General features: G+C 39.8%; 1 protein-coding gene across 1 annotated transcript in view; it reads left to right on the top strand.

Annotated features, from left to right (window-relative positions):
* Nucleotides 1-22,890, top strand: part of LOC147017488 (receptor-type tyrosine-protein phosphatase mu-like) — a 513,419-nt gene that overhangs the window by 96,437 nt on the left and 394,092 nt on the right. Inside the window, exons 3-4 of the mRNA XM_085847977.1 lie at nucleotides 13,731-14,008; nucleotides 19,417-19,498. Of these exons, the coding sequence (XP_085704103.1) occupies nucleotides 13,731-14,008; nucleotides 19,417-19,498 (360 nt within the window). The remainder of the gene's footprint in view (nucleotides 1-13,730; nucleotides 14,009-19,416; nucleotides 19,499-22,890) is intronic.

The following is a 22,890-nucleotide window of genomic DNA, read 5'->3' as shown; positions in this document are numbered from 1 at the left end:
TTGATTGGTAATTGATTGGGAAAAATGATTATGCTGAAGCATACAAGTGTTACCATAAGGTATGTGAAAGCAATGGTAATAAAGAACCCATTTTGGACATGGAAGCATTTAAAAAATCTTCATACAATCTATGCAATTGACCTGAGCACTCAAAAGGAAACTATAAAGTCTAATAGAGTGGATACTTCCCGATACATTGAAAGAGGAGAGAGTGAAGAAGTTGATACATATTGTTTGCTTTTGGAAGAAACAGAATTACAAATTAATACAGATTAGTATTAATGATTAGTCTCATGAATAGGTGTTGTGATTAGTCTCATAATTTTGTGATAAATGAGTAGTAAAGTGTCAACTGGGGTATATGTTAATCAAATAAATCTTAATAAACCATCATGTAGTATTCAAAATCAAAAGCCTTGTATGATTAATGTTAATACAATTCAGAAAAGGAGCAGTAAGAATTGATGTTTTGCTCAAGAGAACAGGGGAAAACCTTGAACGATACTGGCTCACTTAAAACTAAAATGTCAAAACCAATGTTGAATAAATATTCAATAAGAGAGATGAGTGGAGGATTTCTCCCATTTCTAATTCCTTTATTTGCTGGTTTCAGTGCGGCTGGAGCATTTATGGGCGGTATTTCAGCAGCAGTGAAAACTGCCAATGAAAGGAAGGCTCAAATACAGGCTCAAAAAGAGTTGGAAAGACATAACAGAGTTGGAGAAACAAATTTGTGGAAGTGGTGTAATTGTAGATTTTGCTGAAAAACTTGAAAGCCTCCCTGATAAGCAAGATTGTGAGTTGGAGATGTGCTTTCTTCTATCGCACAAGATGGTGTAAAATTAACTAAAAGGGGTAATGGATTATATCTCTCTCATATATGAATGAGCATTGATGAGTGGTTGAAAAAAATTGGAAAAAATACAACATCAAATGTAGAACTTGCCAAATTTTGTAAGAAATTAAATATTGATAATGTGGTTATTTGAATGAGAGATGAATTAACAAATTTGTCTAAACATACAAACAATATTATTATGAATTTAGAAGATCATAATGGAAAAGGTTCTCATTGGGTTTGCATTTATAACAATCAGGTTAAATATTATTTTGATCGTTATGGTCTTCCACCACCTGTTGAAGTCATGAAATTCTTCCAGAATGGTGTTTATCAAACATTTCAAGTCCAATAATTAAATTCCAAGTGTTGTGGTCAATTATATCTCATTTTATGATGTGTTATTTCAACTCAATTATGTCTCATATGTATTCTTTCAACTCAAACAAAATAAAGAAAAATTATGATGTTATTTTGAATCTAATATAAATGACTTACCTTGGAAAAGGTGGTTCTACCTTTGGTGTATCCCCAAAATTGGATATTGATTTATCAAATTATTACACAAAGGCACAGGCTGAATGACAGAAATATAGTATTACAAAAAATATTAACATGAAAAATGCTGATAAATTATTAAATTATCCAAGCCCGACTGAGGCGAATAACTTGGTAGAGATTAAGTGATTTATCACAATATATATCCCTAAATAATATAATATAGCAGTGTATTCCAAAGATACAGAAATGTTGATTTTTATCTCCAGGTCATTCAGAATTCACAGTTTCAATTGAAATAAAATTTTATAAAGAGGGGCATATCGTTTGTATGGGAATAGAACATTGGGGATATGATATGAATGATTTAGGGAATAATTGGTCATTTAAAATAAACCAAGAAGACCTGAAAGAATTATATCAGTCTCGTAAGAAAGAATGTTATCCATTTGGTGCTGATAATGAGATTTGTGGAAGCACGATTAGCAAACAACAAATAAAATAATTTAATAAGGCTAAAATCAATAACAGCTTTGCCATAGTTTATATCATGAAAACACAAAGAACAAGATTTTATATAGAAAGTATGGGAATACAAACTGATTTAACAATGGGAAGATGGAAAAGTATTACCTGTCATCATATTAATCTGTCACATATGTCTGATACATATTTCTGATACTGGTGGATTTTGTATCAGATTTCTGAATCTGATACAAAATCTGATACATAAATGACAGCAAGAAGGCTTCAAGAAAATTATAATTTCTGTGTCCAAGCATATCTCCAAGAAAAGGGTATTCGGTATTTTAATAAACATGTTCTATAAGATAAAAATGGGGTGTTTTCAATAAAAGGTTGGCTTTATACTGATGTTGCTAAACCAACAACTTTGGATTTAACTAAAATGTAAAATAATGAAAATGGTTTAAAGTTGAGAATATACAATGCTCTTTTAGAAAATCAGAATACATTTTATTGGTTTCCTGTTGTAATTTTTTTTATTCTGGATGCAGGAATATTAAGAAATCTATATGAATATATATATATATATATATATATATATATATATATATATATATATATATATATATATATATGATATTCTATGGGGTGAAAGTGGTTCAAGGATAGTCAGGTATGAGGAAGGAGTTGAAGAAAATGAGGCAAGAGAGAAGGAGAAGAGGGAGATGAGAGAGGAGAGGCAGAATCCACATCCATACACCACATCTACATCCATCATACAATGATTAGTTTATTAGTTCTCCACACACAACGTGTTTATTTAATTTAATAATTCACTCGGCCCCTTCTTTGTTTCCACCCACACAAGCCACACCCACGCAAGCCGCACCCAAGCAAACCACACTCGTGCAACCCACACCTACACAAACCACACCCATATACCCCATCATCCCATCCCCTTGTGAGCCCCCACCCTTGACCCACCACCCCTCTCATCCCACCCCACCCTTCCCCACAAACACACAGGGGGGAGGGGTGGGATGAAGGGGGTGGTGGGTCATTGGGGGGAGCACACCTTCCCACCCCACCTCCCCCCTCTCTTTTTTTACCCCTCCTTTATCCTTTTTTCGTAATTAAGAATTAAATAATTATAAACCAAACAGATATAATTAATACTTAAAACACAATATATTACACATTGAAATGTGCACAACAGATTTTATTATGTAATGTTTAAGTGAGACAGTAAGGATTCTTGAATCATCTGAGTGTTTCTTTCCTGTTACAACACACACACACACACACACACACACACACACACACACACACACACACACACACACACACACACACACACACACACACACACACACACACACACACACACACACCTCATCGGAAACTCTTGTGGGTACACATATCGTAGTATTATTACAATACCCTTCAGCACACATAAAGGTCAAGGTCAAGGTCACTTTGTGGTAAATCATAGAGGTCGACGAAAACCTTATTTTTTTTGAGTAATTTTAATCGAATCATCTCCAAACTTTATGGGAATGTAGTATATGGTCTGGCACTCAGCTGATTCGTTTTTGGTGGCGATTGGCCTTGACCTTCATGGTTAGCGCCTGAGGTCAAACATATTTGACCCCAAGGTCAAATTTTCAAGTTTTTTAGGAACCATATCGTGTAGTACCTCAAATTGAACACCTCAATGAGTGCTTTCTAGATATATCAAGCTTGAGACATTATGATGTCATTTGGTGACGTTATGAGGCAAATGCATATTTTTCATAGTTACTCTGTCGAACGATTCTCATCGGAATCTCTCGTAGGCAGATATTCCTCAAGGAGTCACTCCTGGTGGATAGCAGCTCTGTTCACCTCAGTGTGACCTGAAAGAAGTCACACGTGGTCACCCTTTGGCAAGATACGGGTCACCCTGCGGGTGACATTGGTTTATTTGTGTGTTTGTTTGTAGGCACGATAACTCGAGAACGGAAGAAGCTTCCAATGTCAAATTACACCACGTGATTCAGGAGGGTGATGGCTAGCACTGATTAGATTTTAGTCAAAATCGGTCAAAGGTCAAGGTCACAGTGAGGTCAAACATAATTCCATAAATTCATGTGGAGAAATGGAGTATTTTTGCTTCGCTCGACGTTACGTGTTCGTGTTAACTTCGATTTTAATTTTATCTTCGGTTTTTGCGATCGCTTAGGACGCTTAAAACTCGGTTGTCGAAATTCTGGTAAAAATCGGATGTTTTGGAGACGTTTTAAAATTGTATAAAAAATATTTCACTCGACGCGTCACGGGTCGTCACGTGATGCAGTGCGCTTGAGCAGACACGTCGTTGAGTCAGGTAAAGGTTTTCCGTGTGCGCGCTGATGGTGTTTTCGATAAAGATGGTGTTTAAAAGTCATTTTTATCCCAATAAAGTTATTGTCGCATGCCTGACTCGCTAAGCCGTCGGATTATGTAAAGATTGTTGGTGGAAGGCCGAATATTACGGTTTTGTGACTTTGATAAAATAATATAAAATAATTGTGTGGAGAAATGGAGATTTTTGCTTCGGTCGACGTTACAATTTTTGATGGTTTTATACAGAATCATCATAGAAACTTCTGGTTTGCGTCGCTACCTTCTCAAGAGACAGCTTTTATTAGACAAGCTCAGAGGTCAAGTTGACGATTTCGTAAGTACCAGTCTGTGACTACTTGTTTGTTTGTTTGTTTGTTTGTGAACAGTATTACGGAAAAAACTCCTTGATGGATTTCGACGAAACTTGGTGGGGGGGTTAGGTATGGTCCAAGGATCATGCCATTAGATTTTGTATTCCCCCCCCCCCACAAAAAAGTTGTTAGAGAAAAATTTTTTTTTTTTTTTTGCATTTCTACATGTTTTAAGTGATTTCCAACCCCTCCCCCCCCCCCCCCAAAAAAAAATGTTGGAGAAAAGAACTATAACTCTGTCAGCACTGTTGACATCATATTTAATGAATAAGATATAAGGTTCACTTGAGTGACCCAGCAGTATTGGCGGCGGAGGTTTTGCACTCTCCCGAGTGCTCCCCCTCTAGTTAATTACCTGGGGTTGCCTCTGATGACTGTTTGGAACAAGAGGCAACATATCTGCACTTTCTTTGTGATTGACACTATAAAAACAGGAAACACAGGCAGTCTCATCAAACATAATTGTATTTGATCATGTGTAATACCTTTCCAGTAAATCTTCAAAGAACATTGAAATTTAATATCATCGTATTTTATTATGTGTAATGCCTTTCAAGAAAATCCTCAAAAAGCGTTGAAACATTGGGTAAATTCTGTGACATCAGAGGTCTCAGAGGTATCCATCTCGGAGGCAGGTTATTAATACATATATTTAGGTCATTGTGAAATTCCTGACAAACGAACTGGATTTCTGTCCGGACGTCATTCCGAGCTTTCCATTCCTTGTGGAGATCATTAACATAACAATTCACCTCATATATGAGTGAGTTTGAAATGCTGTTATAAAAAGGAAAATAAATAATTCATTATGTAATTAATCATATACAATCAAAATGAAGACCAATTACTGCACCATAGTTCCAAGAAGGAAGCCAGACTTAACAAGACACAAAAAAACACACACACACCTCATTTTCTTTTCTGTTCCTCACAATTATAACACACACACACGCACGCACACACGTACACGTACACGTACACGTACACGTACACGTACACACACATAGTGTTTGAAGCTTACCAATGTTGTGATGGGTCATTATATTCTTTCTCAGATGAAAGATGGTTCATCTCTGTTTGGTCAAATGTTGGATCATAAAGCAAATTCTCGTTCATCTCCGTCGGGTCAATATATTTTTTTGAGTGAGAGAAATGCAGCCTTATAAAGCATTTTTGAGAAAATGAGAAATAGTCTATTTTTCCGAATTACTGGGTCCGGATGAAAAACAGAAAAGAGAACAATGGGGCAAGTCTTGGAAAATATCCAAGTTGAGAAATGCTGTCATTTCTCAAAAATTCATGCATTAGTGTTTGAGAAAAAGTTAGAGTAAGGAAAACATTTGAAAATCAGATGAGTGCTACAAAACAATTTTATAAAATAGAACATAAACAAATATTTATTGACTCTCCATATAAGTTTAATGTCCATGATCATCCATCCATCCATCAAAATATGCTCAGACAAGAGCATAAGAGAGGTTTGTCATTTCATCTCTGCTCAACAAAGATACTTAAAGGTCTAAAGAAGAGTGTTTAAAAGAGACCATGCACCTTCAACATTACCTTGAATGTATATGGAAGAGAAAGAATGTTTATGGAGAGATGAATCTTATTAGAAATTATATTCACGAAATATTCTCAGAGACTGATAGTAAGAAAGCTGTAACAGCATTTGATGATAAAAGATATATATTGAGTGATGGAATAAATACATTACCTTATGGGTTTAAAGTGTAAGTATTAATTAAAATAAAATACGGCCCGTGGGCCCTGGTCAGTTCCGACTTCATCGATATTGGATATATTCATTAACATTCATTGTTTTAATTCTGGCCCTAATGAACTTCATACTCATTAAGACTCATTATCTTTCTTCCTGGGCAAAAACTCAGAACAAAAAAAAGGCTGCGATAAGGTGTAGACATTGTTCCATAGAAGCATGATACGATACAAAAAGCAAAAACTACGAATACTCTTGGAGTTTTAGGACTTTGAAGATTAATTGGTCCTAATGAACTTCATACTCATTAAGACTCATTATCTTTCCTCCTGGATAAAAATTCGGAAAAATCGCTCAGGTAAGCTGTAGACATTGTTCCATAGAACCATTATACCAAACCAGAAGCAAAAACTATGAATAGTCTTCGAGTTTTAGGACTTTGAAGATTAATTTATTAGACTAATTAACGAAGTCAATTGGTGAGAAATCTGAAATTTTATTGTGGGAGGTTCTGCGGCATCTCCCCAAGTATCATCCCTCCAAGTTTCAAGTCATTCTAACCACAGGTTGCAGAATAATGATCGAAAGATTGATTGTGGACAGATGGACGGACGGACGGATCGACGAACATGGACCTCCATTTTATGTCGCTTCCTTCAGAACTGACTAAAAATGGGGTTGGGGGTTTTAACGGACTACCACTACCTGTTTTTTAATTGATGAATAAATTAAGTTATTCCTGAAAATAAAACATATATTTATAGGATCTCTATTTGACAACTTAAATAACTCAGAATCTCAGACAACTCAGAAACTCAGACAACTCAGAATTCCCAATTTGGTTAAATAAATGACCATATGAAAGGAAGGCGAAGCATACGAAGTAATGTGTTCCAGTCTGAAAAGGAGAAATATGAGTGAGCATCATTGAGCGAATATTGAGACTTTGAGAAATGGGACACACTACTGCAACAAATCCTCCCTTTTGACACTACTTTGGTGACTATTAAAATCACCACATACAGTATGAGGAAGAGAGAGTTTGGATAAGTGGTTAAAAGTTGATCCATGTCGTTTGAGAGAGAGAGATGTCAATGGAGTTGTCACTGTGTGGGGGACAGTATAATACACAGACAAACAAGAGGTGAGAGGGTAGGGGAAGTCACAGCCAGAGGTACGCCTGGGGTTTTGGAGGTAAAAAGACCACTACATAGAGTGAGAAATGGAGTTCTTAATGTACAGTGCAGCTCCGCCACCAGGATGGTGTTCAGGTCAATCAAACCAGAGGAGACAATATTTAGGGGAACACACCAAAGGGGAAGAGATGACCTGTGGGAGGAAGGATTCTGTTAAACAGATGATGTCCAGTTTATCGTCAGTGGCCTGGATTGAAAGATCTGTCAGGTTGGAGCGGAGGCATGTAAAGAGCTATTCATCAAGAAAACCAGATCCAGGGAGGTGAGAACTGACTAAAAAAATGACATGACCTCCCATGTCAGCAGCTCTTATCTAAAACAAAAAAAGAGTGGCGTAGCAGACTGGATATGTTTGGGAATAGGCATTAAGAGCAGAATTTCCAATCCAAGTGATTAGGAATGGAAAACGTCACCAACACAGACATGGGAACCTCTCTGGACAACAATTCCTGAGGTATCAAAGTCTTGTCAACAGCTGAGCAGATGTTCGTTTCATCGAGACAGTGGTTGCAGAGCACACACACTTCAAGTGTGTGAAAAGTATTCTTAGGTGTACAACATCATCTAAGTGTGGTGGAGGCTGCGAAAGTGTGTCATGAAATACTTGTATTTTTCCATTCCGGTGGACATGACTTAAAGAGGTCCTTTATAAACTGTTTCAAAACATCTATTCAATAAAATGTAGTGTCAGTTGAGTGCTGGCAGGATGGCCTAGAGGTACGCACTCTCCCCTCTAAGCTGTCTAGACTGAGTTTGAATCTGACCCAGCTGTAAACTGTCATCCCAGTGTTCCACAGGCACGGTGAGTCATCAATGTGTGTGCCGTCCCCTCATATGGACATTAAACTGGGTATCCTGTCTGCCGGCAGTAGCTGGTGGACATTAAAGATCCCATGATGTCCTTCATAAAGAGTTGGCGAGCGATCGCTGGCATAATGACCAAATTACAAACTTACAAAAATTACAAACATCATGGCCAAATTAGAATTAACTACTGCTGGAAAGGCAATGGCAAACAACTCAGTATAACCCTTGCTCAGGAAGCTGCTTCGATGGCACCGAAGCTCTGTGAAGAGTATGGTACTGTAGATGAGAGAGAGAGAGAGAGAGAGAGAGAGAGAGAGAGAGAGAGAGAGAGAGAGAGAGAGAGTGAGAGAGAGAGAGAGAGACAGAGAGAGAGAGAGAGAGACAGAGACAGAGACAGAGACAGAGACAGAGACAGAGACAGAGACAGAGACAGAGACAGAGACAGAGACAGAGACAGAGGCAGAGGCAGGGGCAGAGGCAGAGGCAGAGGCAGAGGCAGAGGCAGAGGCAGAGGCAGAGGCAGAGAGAGAGAGAGAGAGAGAGAGAGAGAGAGAGAGAGAGAGAGAGAGAGAGAGAGAGAGAGAGAGAGAGAGGCAGAGGCAGAGGCAGAGGCAAAGACACACACACACTGTTGAGTACTGCAACTGGAAAAAGGAATACAAACTATAAAGTACACGACATTGCCAAAAGTATGTGGACACCCCTTCTAATTTGTGGATTTGGCTATTTCAGCCACACCCATTGCTGACAGGTGTATAAAATCAAGCACACATCCATGCAATCTCTGTTAGCAGTAGAATGGGTCACACTGAAGAGCTCAGTGACTTTCAACATGGCACTGTCATAGGATGCCTCCTTTCCAACAAGTCGGTTCATCAAATTTCTGTCCTGCTAATGCTGCTCCGATCAACTGTAAGTGCTGTTATTGTGAAGTGGAAATGCCTAGGAGCAACAACAAATCAGCTGCGAAGTGGTGGGCCACACAAGCTCACAGAATGGGACCGTCGAGTGCTGAATCAGAACAACAACGCAGAAAATTCACTGGTCGTCGGTTGCAACACTCACTACTGAGTTCCAAACTGACTCTGAAAGCAACGTCAGCACAAGCACTGTTCATCGAGAGCTTCATGAAATGGGTTTCCATGGCCGAGCAGCCCCACACAAGTCTGAGATCACCATGCGCAATGCCAAGCATCGGCTGGGGTGGTGTAAAGCTCATCGCAATTGGACTCTGGAGCAGTGGAAACATGTTGTCTGGAGTGATGAATCACACTTCACCATCTGGCAGTCCGACGGACGAATCTGGGTTTGGTGGTTGCCAGGAGAACACTACCTGTCCGAATGCATAGTGCCAACTGTAAAGTTTGGTAGAGGATGAATAATGGTCTGGGGATGTTTTTCATGGTTTGGGCTCAGCCCCTTAGTTCCTGTGAAGGGAAATCTTAATGCTACAGCATACAATCACATTCTAGACGATTCTGTGCTTCCAACTTTGTGGCAACAGTTTAGGGAAGGCCCTTTCCTGTTTCAGGATGACAATGCCCCATGCACAAAGTGAGGTCCTTACAGAAATGGTTTGTCGAGATCGGTGTGGAAGAACTTGACTGACCTCCACAGAGCTCTGACCTCAACCCAATCGGACACTTTTGGGATGAATTGGAATACTGCGAGCCAGAGCTAATCAACCCAACATTGTTGCCTGACCTCACGAATGCTGTTGTGGCTGAATGGAAGCAAATCTCCAAAGAAATGTTCCAACATCTAGTGGAAAGCCTTCCCAGTGGAGTGGAGGCTGTTATAGCAGCAAAGGGGGGGGGGGACCATCCATCCATCCATCCATCCATTGGGATCATACACTGTGCAGAGCATTGGTGCTGCCTAAGCAGTCTCCTTGGCTATTGGACACAATCCTGGACAGGTCGCCACTCCAACACAGTATACCAGCATGCTGGCACTTATTTTGTCGACCACAGAAGGATGACAGGCAGAGTCAACCCCAGCTGGTATTAATTCAACAGCCGAGTGGGATTTGAACTCAGGATCTTGGGATCCCAAGCCCACCAGCCTTACCATTAAGCCAACACCAGGCGTAAAAGGGGGTCCAACTCCATATTATTGCACATAATTTTGAAATTAGATGTTGGACGAGCAGGTTTCCACATACTTTTGGCCATGTGGTGTATATATGCCAACAGAATATACAGGTTTCTTCAATAATAGCCAAATACCAATGATGTATGAAAAAGCATACTGTTACTGGAAGCATAAAAATGAGAAAACATGCAAATAATGTGTCAAATTTCTGTTATCAATTATATCTTATATCATATAGGTATATTTTCATTCTGTTTACGGGATGAATCATAAATTGTGAACATAATTAAGAAATAACATCAAAACACCTTTGTATGAAAACAAAACATCTAGTACGTGTCAAAATGTTTATTTTCACGAATGTGTGGTGCCCATCATTCAAATGGTGGCCATGTTGGATTTTTTTTTCAAGTGAACCCAAATTAATTTCAAAGTTATTTTTTATAATGAAATTTTTTTTAATGCCAAATTAATTGTCGCGTTTTGCTGTATCACCATGCCAAGGTACATTCTTTTAACACAAAACCCGCAATTTGGGTGATCTTATGGACCGTTCTGCCGGACTACAGGTGGAGTTATTTAAATGGTTAACCACAAGTGGAGAATTTGGCTTGGGTGATAGCACGCATTGCCCTGCTCTTTTCAACAAATGCCAATTAAGATATTTGATATCCACGACCTCAATGTATACAGTATGTGACAGCTTGCTTTGTGTCCCCATCTGTCCACTGGTGGAATTACATGAAAAGCGATTCTTACAGTTAAAGTCAGATTTAACCAGGTGATAGAGCAAATTATGATGGTGAATGTGCTAATAACTGAGCTGTCATGCTCTTAATTAGCCAGCTTTTTATTTCATTGTTTTGTGTAACAGCTGCTCAACCTCCCACTACACCACTTCACCTGCTTCCAACCACACAAAGAGTGATCCAAATTTAGATCAGTGAAATGTGGCAATTAACAATCATGTCATGAACTATCTACAACAGGAAGAATGGTGTTAATCTTATTTCTCATCTAATCTGCCATTGAAGACTAATCAATAAAGCCTTGTGGGGAAACCATTGTGGTTAAAAATCAAGAAGTATCTAATTTGGCAAGGCAAGCAATCCTCCAATGACCCACTCTGGATTTGTAATTAGGCCCACAAGCCGACTTTAAATGGAAGATATTTTGGGATATTGAAAAACCGCATTGCTGATCGGATGGCCGGCTCAACATCTGCATTTGTGGCGAGGTGGACATGACGAAGAATGGGTTGGGAGGAATCGAAAGCGGGTTGATCTAAGGCCAAAAAAAAAAAAATGTTGCATTGGCGTAACCCGCCCGACCCTAAAAATACCGCCGACCCTACGGTTTTTTTTATCGATATCAAGTATCTTGTTGATTGCGATCGCAAAAACCCGGAAGTGTTTCGGACAGAAGCCGCTGCACGCTGCGCTATGCATATGTCATAGTTTAGCTCGCTGCGTGTGTGTGTGTGTGTGTGTGTGTGTGTGTGTGTGTGTGTGTGTGTGTGTGTGTGTGTGTGTGTGTGTGTGTGTGTGTGTGTGTGTGTGTGTGTGTGTGTGTGTGTGTGTGTGTGTGTGCGAAACAGCTCTGCATATCATCTGTACGAGGGAGAGATATTGCGCCTCGCTCGATCAGTACGTCGTCTTGTTTCCAACATGGCCGCGTACTCTATCAAGATTACTGGCATGCTTGGGCCTAAAAAAACTGTTCAGCGTCTTACAAAAATGCGACAAAGATGCGAGTCTTGGAGATATCATTCAGGGAATTGCAGATGTAAATTGTGACACTGCTCCAATACTTTCCTCCGTGCAAGCGTCTAGCAGTGATGGAGGGTCCTTTTCGGACGTTTTGGCGGCGGAAAAGGTGTCTATCTTAGACGACTTCGGTTATCGCTTCGTCGTGGGTTACTTCAGCCACAGGCTCAGCGATGATTCGGCATCTACGTCTGAGGCTAAGCTGCCCAAGAATGCCTTTGAAATCCTCATGGCTGCAGGCGCAAGGCGAGGAAGATTTGATCTTTCGGGACTGAAAAAGAATTGTAGTTCTGGCATGCCACAGGCACAGGGACTAAATGCAAAGGACCAATTGTTCAATAGCATCATACTATTGCTGGACAAAGAAGCAGTCTGGTTCAAATCAGGAAATCAGAATGAAGCTGAATTCATTGTCAAGGTAAGAATGAAACTGAAGTGAAAGGCATTAGATTTCAACTTTAGACCTTTGTTATTAAGTAGCGATCCAAGTAAATACTCAAGACTCTGGATTTAATTTCACAGCTAGGTCTATACAGGCTAGTCAGGAATGAATGACATTTTCACTTTTTAATCTGATTTGTTAAAAAAAATTACTTCAACTTGGGCGATTATTTGACTTAGAGAGGTTTGACTTCGGCAGAGTTCACTGTATTTGCTATTAAAAATGTTGATATATGTGTGAACAGCACCGAAAAGGCTATAAACCAGCATCTTGTGTATTCCCCTGGAGATGGTGCCTGAGATATCTCAGGCTTGGCAGGGGCTGATTCAGGATCTTGGGGAAAGGGGGGCTTCATCCGCCAAAGGCGAAAGGCCCGAGCCCCAGCAGGAAGTTTGGGGGGCCTCCCCCAGGGAAAAAAATATTTAAAGGGTCTTCATATGGGATTTCCTGGCATCTGACGATAGAATTTACACATCTTAGAGCTGTTGTCAGTGGTGTACCGTCGTACTCAGTAGACAAAGCATTGGAGGGGCAGAGTGTTGTTCGTGAACAATGCTCTGCCCCTCCAATGCTTTGTCTACCATGTACGACAGTACGCCACTGGCTGTTGTAAAAACTACAGTCAACCTTGTCTAAGTCGAATCTGTTAGGACTGAAAAATAGCTTAGATTTAAAGGTGTAAAAACAAAAGAATATAAAGAGAAGAGAACTTGATAAGATCTTTGACTTAGGCGATTATTCGACTTATGCAAGTTCGATTTAGGCAAGGTTCACTGTACTAGTTTTTTTTTTTAGTGGAGGGGGGGTCGCCGACAAAAAGAGGGGGTACTCGAGCCGAGGGAGATTTTGGGAGGGATTTATTAAAAAAAAAATCCCTACCTACCTACCCTATTTTTCAGTGACCCGTTACGCCAATGCAACATTTTTTTTTTTTTTTGGCCTCATGGTGAGGTGATACTGCTTGCTGAATCCGGGAGGGTGGTGACGTGGCATTCGTCAGACAGCCAATTGATGAGAGTTATACCTTGCATGTCGGCTACAGGTCTATCAGCTGAGTGGGGAGAATCAACATTTCGGGCATGAGCAGTTCTTCGAAGCAAGATGGCTCATGTACAATATATATATATAAAATTAACTCTGTGTCGCCATCCTCCCCTATGCACTCCTAGGTGCTTTTGCAATGGTGGCATCATCACAAGGACTTCCTGTAGGACGGGTGGCTCGTCTCTCTCTGCCAACTGCTGCAAAGAATGACACGCACTGCATCAGCTTTAGCTTCAGGAAATTGGCACCAAATGATGCACAGCAGCCCACACTGCGTCTCTACGTGAGGGTGAACGGTGGGCCCCTCGGTCGAGCTGTGTGGAACGCTGTCGACGGGGTCGCTGCAAATACCTGGAAACGTGCAGAGCTTGCAGTCAGCGTCTTCTGGCCAAATGAATACCTGGCAAGTTACTTTAGGGTGCTCATCCATGCTGTTTGTGTTGACTTTGTATATATTCAAGGTGGGAATTTGTATTCACCGTCATTGCTTAAACAGTGATGTCATTCATATGAATCATTCTTACTCTTCTTCAGTTGTGAATATTCAATCTTGAACGGCTGTTCAAGGAGTGATGTCAATGTAAAGTTTTGCAGTGTTCCCTTTTTGGTGATGGTCGATACTAAATGATCTTCATGTTAGGTCATAAAACAAAAAGGTTTGATGATGATATTTATTTTTTGCTTATCGGACGATGTATTGAAGAAACGTTCTTCCGATATTTGAATTTGACAAGATGACAAGGGGACATCTACAGATTATGTAACTATGGTAGATTTGGGGTGGACAGGAGCTAAATTGAGAAAATATATCTTGAGAAAAAGAAAACTAGAGATTACTGATGGGAAAGGAAGGTATGGAGTTGAGAAGTATGTGGGGGTAGAGGGGTCCTAAATGTCAGGGAGGATGGGAATACTTTGGAGGGTTGTCGATCGATGAACAATACAAGGGAGGCAGTGTAGTTGCAAAAATATATAAATAATTGACAGACATAATATATAGATGGCTCCCACACCAATGGAGCAGCATGATAAATCAGCCCGTTTCATTCTTCCAGTACAAGGTGATGAGTTCATGGGAAGGGATACAATTACTTGTGAGCCTTTGTCTTTTCAGTACTCGTCAGGAGTACTGATGTACTAACAGCATTTTGGCTGAAAGGGTGAGAGCTTGGCGAAAGAGTCAGCACTTTGGCATCGCCTTGGAAAGTTCATTATTTGTCAGGAATTGAACCAGTTGCATTCAATTATTTATATTCCGTATGGGTAATGGAAATTTATTTATGAAGGTTCCTTAAGATCTGGGATTTTTCACGTGTTGGTCATATCTATAACTGCCGCTTCCAACTCACTAAAACTGAGTTTTCTGTACCGGATTCATTGTGTTTAATGTCGTGTCATTTGTCTAAGTGTTGCTGTTTTTGGAGTTTGTAACACAAAAGCTGTGGTTGTGTATACAACAGAAAGAAAGAGAGAGACAGACAGACAGACAGACAGAGAAAGAGAAAGTTTTTGCCTGTTATAGGTATGTCTTATTATGTTTGTGCAGGTCGATGGAGGAATTTCTGAAGAAAGATAGGATCGTATTGAGTTGCTTGGCCCGTGGACGTGTAGGAGACATCTCGATGTAAACTAAGTGGGGAAACTGTGAGCTTGAGTGTTTTGTGTCACGACACGGGGGGGGGGGGGGGGTGCGGTGTTAATTAGATAGGGATTAAGGATAATTTTGCCCAGTAAGTTATTGACCCTGTGACTTTTCCCTACATTTTTGTATTACAAACTAGTAATGAAAGAATTACATTTTTATAACCACAACCATTACAACCAAGCTGCATGACCAAGCAGGCAAGAAGCCCTGCCTCCAAGGGTGAAGGCAGGCGAAACCACGCCCCTGGCGGCTGATGATTGATGGGCGTGATGTGAGTAGGAGGAAGAGAGCGAGTCAGGGGTCACGCAAGTCAGAGGACGCGAGGGTGAAAGGAACGTGTCTGGGACAAAGAATCTCGCTTTGCTCTCCTCACGGCATGACAAAGGCTGCACGATTCTCATATCCATGCTGTGTGAATTTGCAGCATACTGAGTAAGACGCCAGCCATCTACTGTTCAGCTGGGCCGTGAAGTGTGTACGTTTCTGAGGAGGGAAGAGGAGTGTGCCACGTGGCCTAATCACAGGGTCTCGGAAATCGTCTCGTCGTGTGGGCCATCGTTGTGAACAGACCGGGTGCGAGAGAGGAACGGTTGGCATATTCGCTTTTGAGAGGAAGCTACACTGCGGTTCGTGAGCCCTAACATCGAGCGCCATCTCCGAATTGCCTCCTGTGCATTTCCTGCTGTGAGAAAGTGGCTCGGCACCATTTAGGGGTGCGGTCTCCTTCACGCTGACGATGCGGTTCGATCTTCAAGTCCTAAAAGATCACTTCTGGACCCGAAGCTAAGTGCTGAGAGAAAGGGAGGATTTTTCTTTGATTTATTCTTTTCCCCTTGTTCCTTTTTGTGTCTGAGTGTGGAAACACCTCAAAATTTGACTTAGATTGAGGTTACCTCATGTCTTGATTTGTCCCATTATAACTTGATTTTTCTGATGATTAAATCATTATTTATTATATTTGCTTGTGCTGTGCTTCCATCTGTTCCATCCACCTCTCCGTGAGTGCCGCCTGCCCTCCCGTGTGCGTTATAATCTCTGAGGGTCACGTGTCCACCTCCGAAGGAAAATCGCTCGGCAATCCAGGCTGGTTGGTTTTAACCGCCCATCCACCACAATTGGGCCGGGGGGATTAACCTGAACCACCAGTTCGTGACAATATATATATATATATATATATATATATATATATATATATATATATATATATATATATATATATATATATATATATATATATATATATATTTATATATATTTATTTATTTATTTATATATATTTATATTAATTTATTTAATTATATATGTATATATAGACCGGGCATAGTGGCGTGCGCCTGTAATCCGGCTACTCGGATGCTTGGGTTGGAGGATCGCTTGAGGACGGGGGCTCTGTGCTGGGCCACGCTATGAGAGGGTGTAGGGCAGCCCGGAATCGTGGCGAAACCCAATCCTTATCTCTGTGTCGTAAGAGGCGACCAGGGTTGCGTCAGGAAGGGCATCCGGTGTAAAACCTGTGCCAAATCAGTATGCGGATCATAACGGATGATCCGCTGTGGCGACTGTGGCAGCCGAAAGAAGAACAACAACATATATATATATATATATATATATATATATATATATATATATATATATATATATATATATATATATATATATATATATATATATATATATATATATATATATGGGTAGGGGAATGGCTGGATAAAGACACATTATAGATTACGAGATGCTGCAAACAGGGTAGATAAAAAGCAAATAATTTGAATGTACCGAAGCCATCTTTCAGAAGAATCGTCTTAAACAAGGTAATTCAAGACACCTCAAGCACTGAACATTGTTTGCAGGCATAAAAACCATTGCGAGCTCTCCAGTGACTCATGAATCAATGTTGAACCAATGAACATAATCAGGGATGCGGGAGTCATAGAAAACCGTAGTGCATTACTTGTAAATGTTTATCTCGATGACGCCAAAATCTGTAGCAAGTTAAATAGTAAAAAAGGTGCTTTACTTTAAGTCAAGCCTTGAGGGAAGACAGAGGATGCCTATGAAAGCAGATCCTAGCAGATTTTAAGGGAAGCTAAAATTTCATTTTGGTCCCGGTGAGTAATGAAGTTTCATCGCAGATTGTGTTGAGTCTGAAATACGGGCCAAAGATTGCTATTGGTGTGCAGTTTTGTGTGGTTTTTTTGTTGCTGCTGGAGTACCCCAAAGAACTGTGGTTAAATGTATTTCCCAAGACAATACAATAAATAGCCTTACCTTTTGGATTTGATTCGATATGAGTTATGAATGTCTTATCTGGCTTAAAGCTGAGTGACAACAGCAGCGAGACAAAAGAAATCATTTATTGGTTTTTGGCCAAAATGAAAGGGAAGTGCAGCAAATATGCAGCCATTTGAAGGGCATGCTTGAGAAGGGTCATCGTTTTTGTAATTCATGCGAAGCAAGTCCAAATTATTGTTTCTTCGAAGGTTACATTTAAATACGACAGAATAATTCAGATTTGTATCAAAGACTGCCTTTCACTTGCTCTGAATATAGTTAAGATATTGCAATTGCATTATTATGGTATGTTGCCACCTTCAAATCTGCATTTTGTTTCGGGATCATTTGCAGATCTGTTGGCAGTGAGTAACCAGTCAGGAGTGTACAAATTTATTCCAGTAATGTCATACGGGTTGCATACTGGGATGTCCCTACAACCTTGACCTTTCATCAGGTGATCCTTCATATAACTTGAGAAAATTGTTGGTGGCACTTCATCAAATTAGTCGAGTCGCCAAATGATAAGGATGGAATGCATCAACTGCCGGCTTCATCTGATTTGATGCTGAGCAACAACAAAAAAGAAGAATAATCTTGAGAGGAAGAAGAATCATTGTATTGCCTGAACACAGGAAGAGCCACCAAGCCCGATGCAGCAAGATGTTCAGTTTGACACCAAAATTCCAAAGCCACACGTTTTGACACCACCATGACTCCACGAGTACAGATGATAAGCATGAAACATCATTATATTATATTCGTGAGAGACAAAAGATATTTGCTTTTATGTGTTTTGCACTGCTCTCCGAGCTTCCCACAACACTCGTCGTCCTATTGTGGCTTTTGCTCTGTCTGTCAGTCAAGGGGCAATTGTGTTTTGTGGGTTGACACAAAATAAATGAAAAACCAAAACCTGCATGATAGAACAAGGTTCTGATTGCCCTCATATGGAAAGGTGCCTTCATCCTGATGGAAATTAAAGCACCTTTCATCTTTTGGTTGATCTTCAGCAAAATTACTCAGCTGAATCGTGTGTGGCTCCAATTTCGCACAGTGCGAGTTGCTCTGAATAGTCGGTTCGGAGATTAGAAGCAAAGGTTCTCACATCAGCGTTTAGATTAAGTAATCACAACACCAAACAAAATGAGAAATGGAGATAGCAACCAATGAGAAAACAATTCCTGGTGACAGTTTCACTGGCTCAGTGGAGCTGGAGCAGCCTGTTTGGTTCAACAAAGATGTTGAGGGGGAGAGGAGGGGCAGAACGGGGAGGCTGGATTGAGGAATTATTCTGGGGTGAAAGATTGTTGAAGATGTTGGTCAAACTTAGGTTGTAGGCTAATTATCACTTTGGAAAAGACAAAGCTGCAATGTAATGCACTTACATGAACAGAAAAATGGTTGTTGGCACTACCTTGGAAGTCATTTGGGTCTACACAGGATAACTGAGGTGTGACTCACTATGTTGTTGATGAGATAATCTAGCCAGGTGAGTAAATGGGAATATGTGGGATGTTTTAAAGTGTTTCCTTTTTCACATTGTACTCAAAGCAAGATAAACCCACATCTTTGAAGAATATACAATCCAGCACAGAAATCACTCTGCTTAAAAGGAAGCACCACTTGCAAGCATCTGTATGCCATTATATTTCAAAAGGGAAGGACACCTTGCATGCCATTATGTGTCACAATTTGTGAATGCGATCTGTTGCACCAGTACTGCATCATTGGAAACAGATACTGTTTTTACACCTCGTGTGCTTGCTTGGATACTGACCACGATAACGATGTCTAGTCCAACACTTCTGGTGGTGGCGGGAAAATGAGGGTGGGGGGGTGGAAACAGAGGGAAATGGATCATCTTACCTTTTGTTTTTCTTTCCTCTCTGCAGGTTGTGTTTGAAGCCGAATTTGGCGACAAAGCCAAGGCATTTCTTGCCATCGCCGACATCCTCTCACATCAACACCCCTGTGGTGGGTATCATTTGCACATTTCATTACATTTTGTAACAATGCAAATAGCTGTCCTCACTTATCTGCACTTCTGCACCTAAAACTCTCAACCATGAAAGAACAGGGCCACCCGACTTGCATCGACCTACAGCTGAGGCTCAAACAAAAATCTCAGGGATATATAAGTCAAAGCATAACTGAAGAGCAAGAGTTGAATTTTCATTACCCTCGCCGAAGGAGAGGGTATTGCGTTTGGGTCCTTTTGTCTGTCTGTTTGTCTATTTGTTTGTTTGTTTGTCCGCACAGAACTTTCATGTTTTTCTCCGCAACCGCCTGGCAGATTGAGACAAAATTTTCACCATAGGTGCGACTACTCATGGAAAATGTTGCAATCATAATTATGACGTTATCGGTCACGTGGTGTGGCAGCCATGTTGGAAAAATGGAAAAACTTGGACCTCTGTATCTCTGAAACTGCACCAAGGAAAAATCGAAACTTGGCACACGGCAAGTACTCCTCATGGGGAATAAGTGTGATGTTTTGTTGACGTCATAGGTGCCTTTGTTATGATGTCATAATTGCATATGTAGAACACTACATCCGATCAGCATGAAAACTTTTGAGGGTCATCTTCGGATAAAATGGGCCACAGAAAAAAAAGATGACGTCATCGATCATGTGATTTGGCAGCCATATTGTTTTTTAAAAAATACATTAAAAATCTTCTTCTCCGAAGTGGCTGAACAGATTGAGGTGAAACTTTACATGAATGACTGCCTATCCATGAGGAACAAAAAGGTTCACACATGTGTCGTCATGGGTCACATGGTTTGGCAGCCATATTGGATTTTTCCTAAAACCTTTAAAAATCTCCTCCAGAACAGCTGGACAGATCAAGGAGAAACTTCACACAAATGTTCCCCAAGCCATGGGTGTATAAGTTTGTTAAGGAATAATTGATAGGTCACACGGTTTGGCTGCCATATTGGATTGAAGAAAAATATTAAATAATGTTTTCTCTGGAACTGCTTAATCATTTGAAGCGAAAATTCATAATTGTGATCCAGTAGTAATGCGGAATACATGTTTTAAATTTCAACTTGATCAAATGCATGGTCTGGCAGTCAGAATTATTTGATTTTTTTAATCTTTTTTTTTTGGGGGGGGGGGGAATAAGGCTCTCTTGGCTTTGCCTGGATGGGTTTGAGGGTAGAGGAGTAGCAGCTGAAGTGTGACTCCTATCCAGGTTCCTCCTGATGACTTCCTCTTTTCTTTTTGCTTGCTTGGGTTCCTTCTGATTACTCCAATGCAGGGACTGTACCTATTTAGTCTTCCATTTGATTTGAATTAGATTTATTCTAATTCCATTCTCAATGCAATTGAATAATAAAAATAATAAACATCATGGATCAGGGTCAGATGTCCGATCAAAGTTGTGGTGCATCAAAGCGAGACGTCTTGGTACCCGGTCATCACTGTCAGCAGTTATACAGTGGCAGTTCTAATTATCTCTTATTAATTACGTAACACACCAGCACACAAACACCACAAAATACACCACACAAAAGAAGTCCTGGTGAGGGTCTGCAATCACTGATTACTCTTTTTCTTGTTTTTTGTTTGTTTGTTTGTTTTTGTTGTCCGGGTGATATCTCAGCCATCCTTTAATCTAGGAAGCTGAAATTTGGGGACAAAAATGAAGATGTGCTTTGGCAAAAAAGTATTTTTATTTTTTTATTTATCAATTAATTGATTAATTGCTTAATTATTATTGATTTATTCATTATTTATTTATTTTATTTATCATCTGGGCAATATCTCAGGCACATTTTGAGCTAGGAAGCTGATATTTGGTCTCGACAGTGACCAAGTGATTTGGCTATAAAGTGTATTTTCATTTATTGATTAATCAATTAATTACTTTCTGTCTCGTTAGTCTGGACGATATTTCAGCCATCCTTTGAGCTAGGATTTGGGGAGCTGAAATTTAGGGACAAATGTGATGTGCTTTGGCAAAAAGTGTTTTTTAATTTTTTATTAATGAATGAATTGATTAATTACTTAATCATTATCGATTTATTAATTCCTTATTTATTTTCTTTCTCATCTGGGCAATTTTTGAGGACCTTATGAGCTCAGCAACTGATATTTAGGCATGACAGTGAACAAGTGATTTGGCTATAGAGGGTATTTTTCATTTATTGATTAATCAATTAATTGAATAATTATTCATTTGTTTGATGAATTCCTTAATTTTCAAAAAGTACAGATTCGGATGAAACATTGGTGATTTTGGTATGCTATTAAATTTCAATAACTTTTACCAAATCGTTATGGTCTGTTTTTTTGTACACTGCTCCCTTCCAATTCCATCTCCATGTGCTGCGTCGCCAGAATCGCCGGGCGCCGAAGGGGCGGTCACGCACTGGAGGGTATATTATTTATTTATTTGGCATGGGGGCAGTGTACTTTGAATGTACCTGTACTTGTTACTTGGCAAAAATAAAAAATTTTTGACAAGTATGTTGATCGCCTCCGTTTGTTTGTGTGTTTGTTTGTTTGTGTTTGTTTGTCTGTCCGCTCGCCTCCAGCACAAACCGCTCAACCGATCATTCTGAAATTATCAGAGATTAATGTCACAGACCTGCGACGGTCTTGCACTGAAGTTTCGTAAAATTTGGTCGACCAAAACGTCTACATTGGCCAGTTTGAGCCAAATTTTCTAAAATTCTCAAATTTCACTTGATTGACTTAATTTGAACAGGATTTGCATATCAGGTCATTGAATTCAACTACCTATTACTTTTGAGGTTATCTTAGGTCTAAAGGTCAACATCGGCCATAAGGTCAACCTAAAATCGGCAATTTTTTTAATTGTTTCAGAAATTATCAATGTTCATCCAATTGACTTAAAATTTGAAGACCATTTGCATATCAGATCGCTGAATTCAAGAATATATTAATTTTCAGATCAACTTTGGCCAAAAGGCCAATTTGGGCCAAATTTTCTAAAATCCTCAATTTTCATTTGGTTGACTTGAAATCTGAAGAGCATTTGCATATCAGGTCACTGAATTCAACCACCTATTATTTTTGAGGTAAACATAGGCCAAAATGTCAAAATACACCAAAAGGTCAACATAGCCCAAATTTCTAAAATCCTCAATTTTAATCCAATTAACTTGAAATTTGAAGAGCATTTTCATGTCAGGTCACTGAATTCAACAACCAATTAATTTTAAGATCAAAAGGTCAACACAGGCCTAATTTGTAAAATTGATAGATCGGGCCAAAAACTAAATATATCACTATATCTCAAAAAGAGGTGGACGAGTTATGACAAAACAAGGTTGACGATTTGAATTATTGACCAGAACAAGCGAATTGGATTTTGGTTCAGATCTAACCCATC

Source organism: Eptatretus burgeri, chromosome 11 (assembly GCF_056783735.1).
Source record: "Eptatretus burgeri isolate ZD-2024b chromosome 11, Ebu_testis_v1, whole genome shotgun sequence".
In the NCBI taxonomy this organism is placed as follows: Eukaryota; Metazoa; Chordata; class Myxini; order Myxiniformes; family Myxinidae; genus Eptatretus; species Eptatretus burgeri.
Note: the sequence above shows the minus strand (reverse complement) of the source record. Positions and strands in the feature narration are given on the sequence as shown.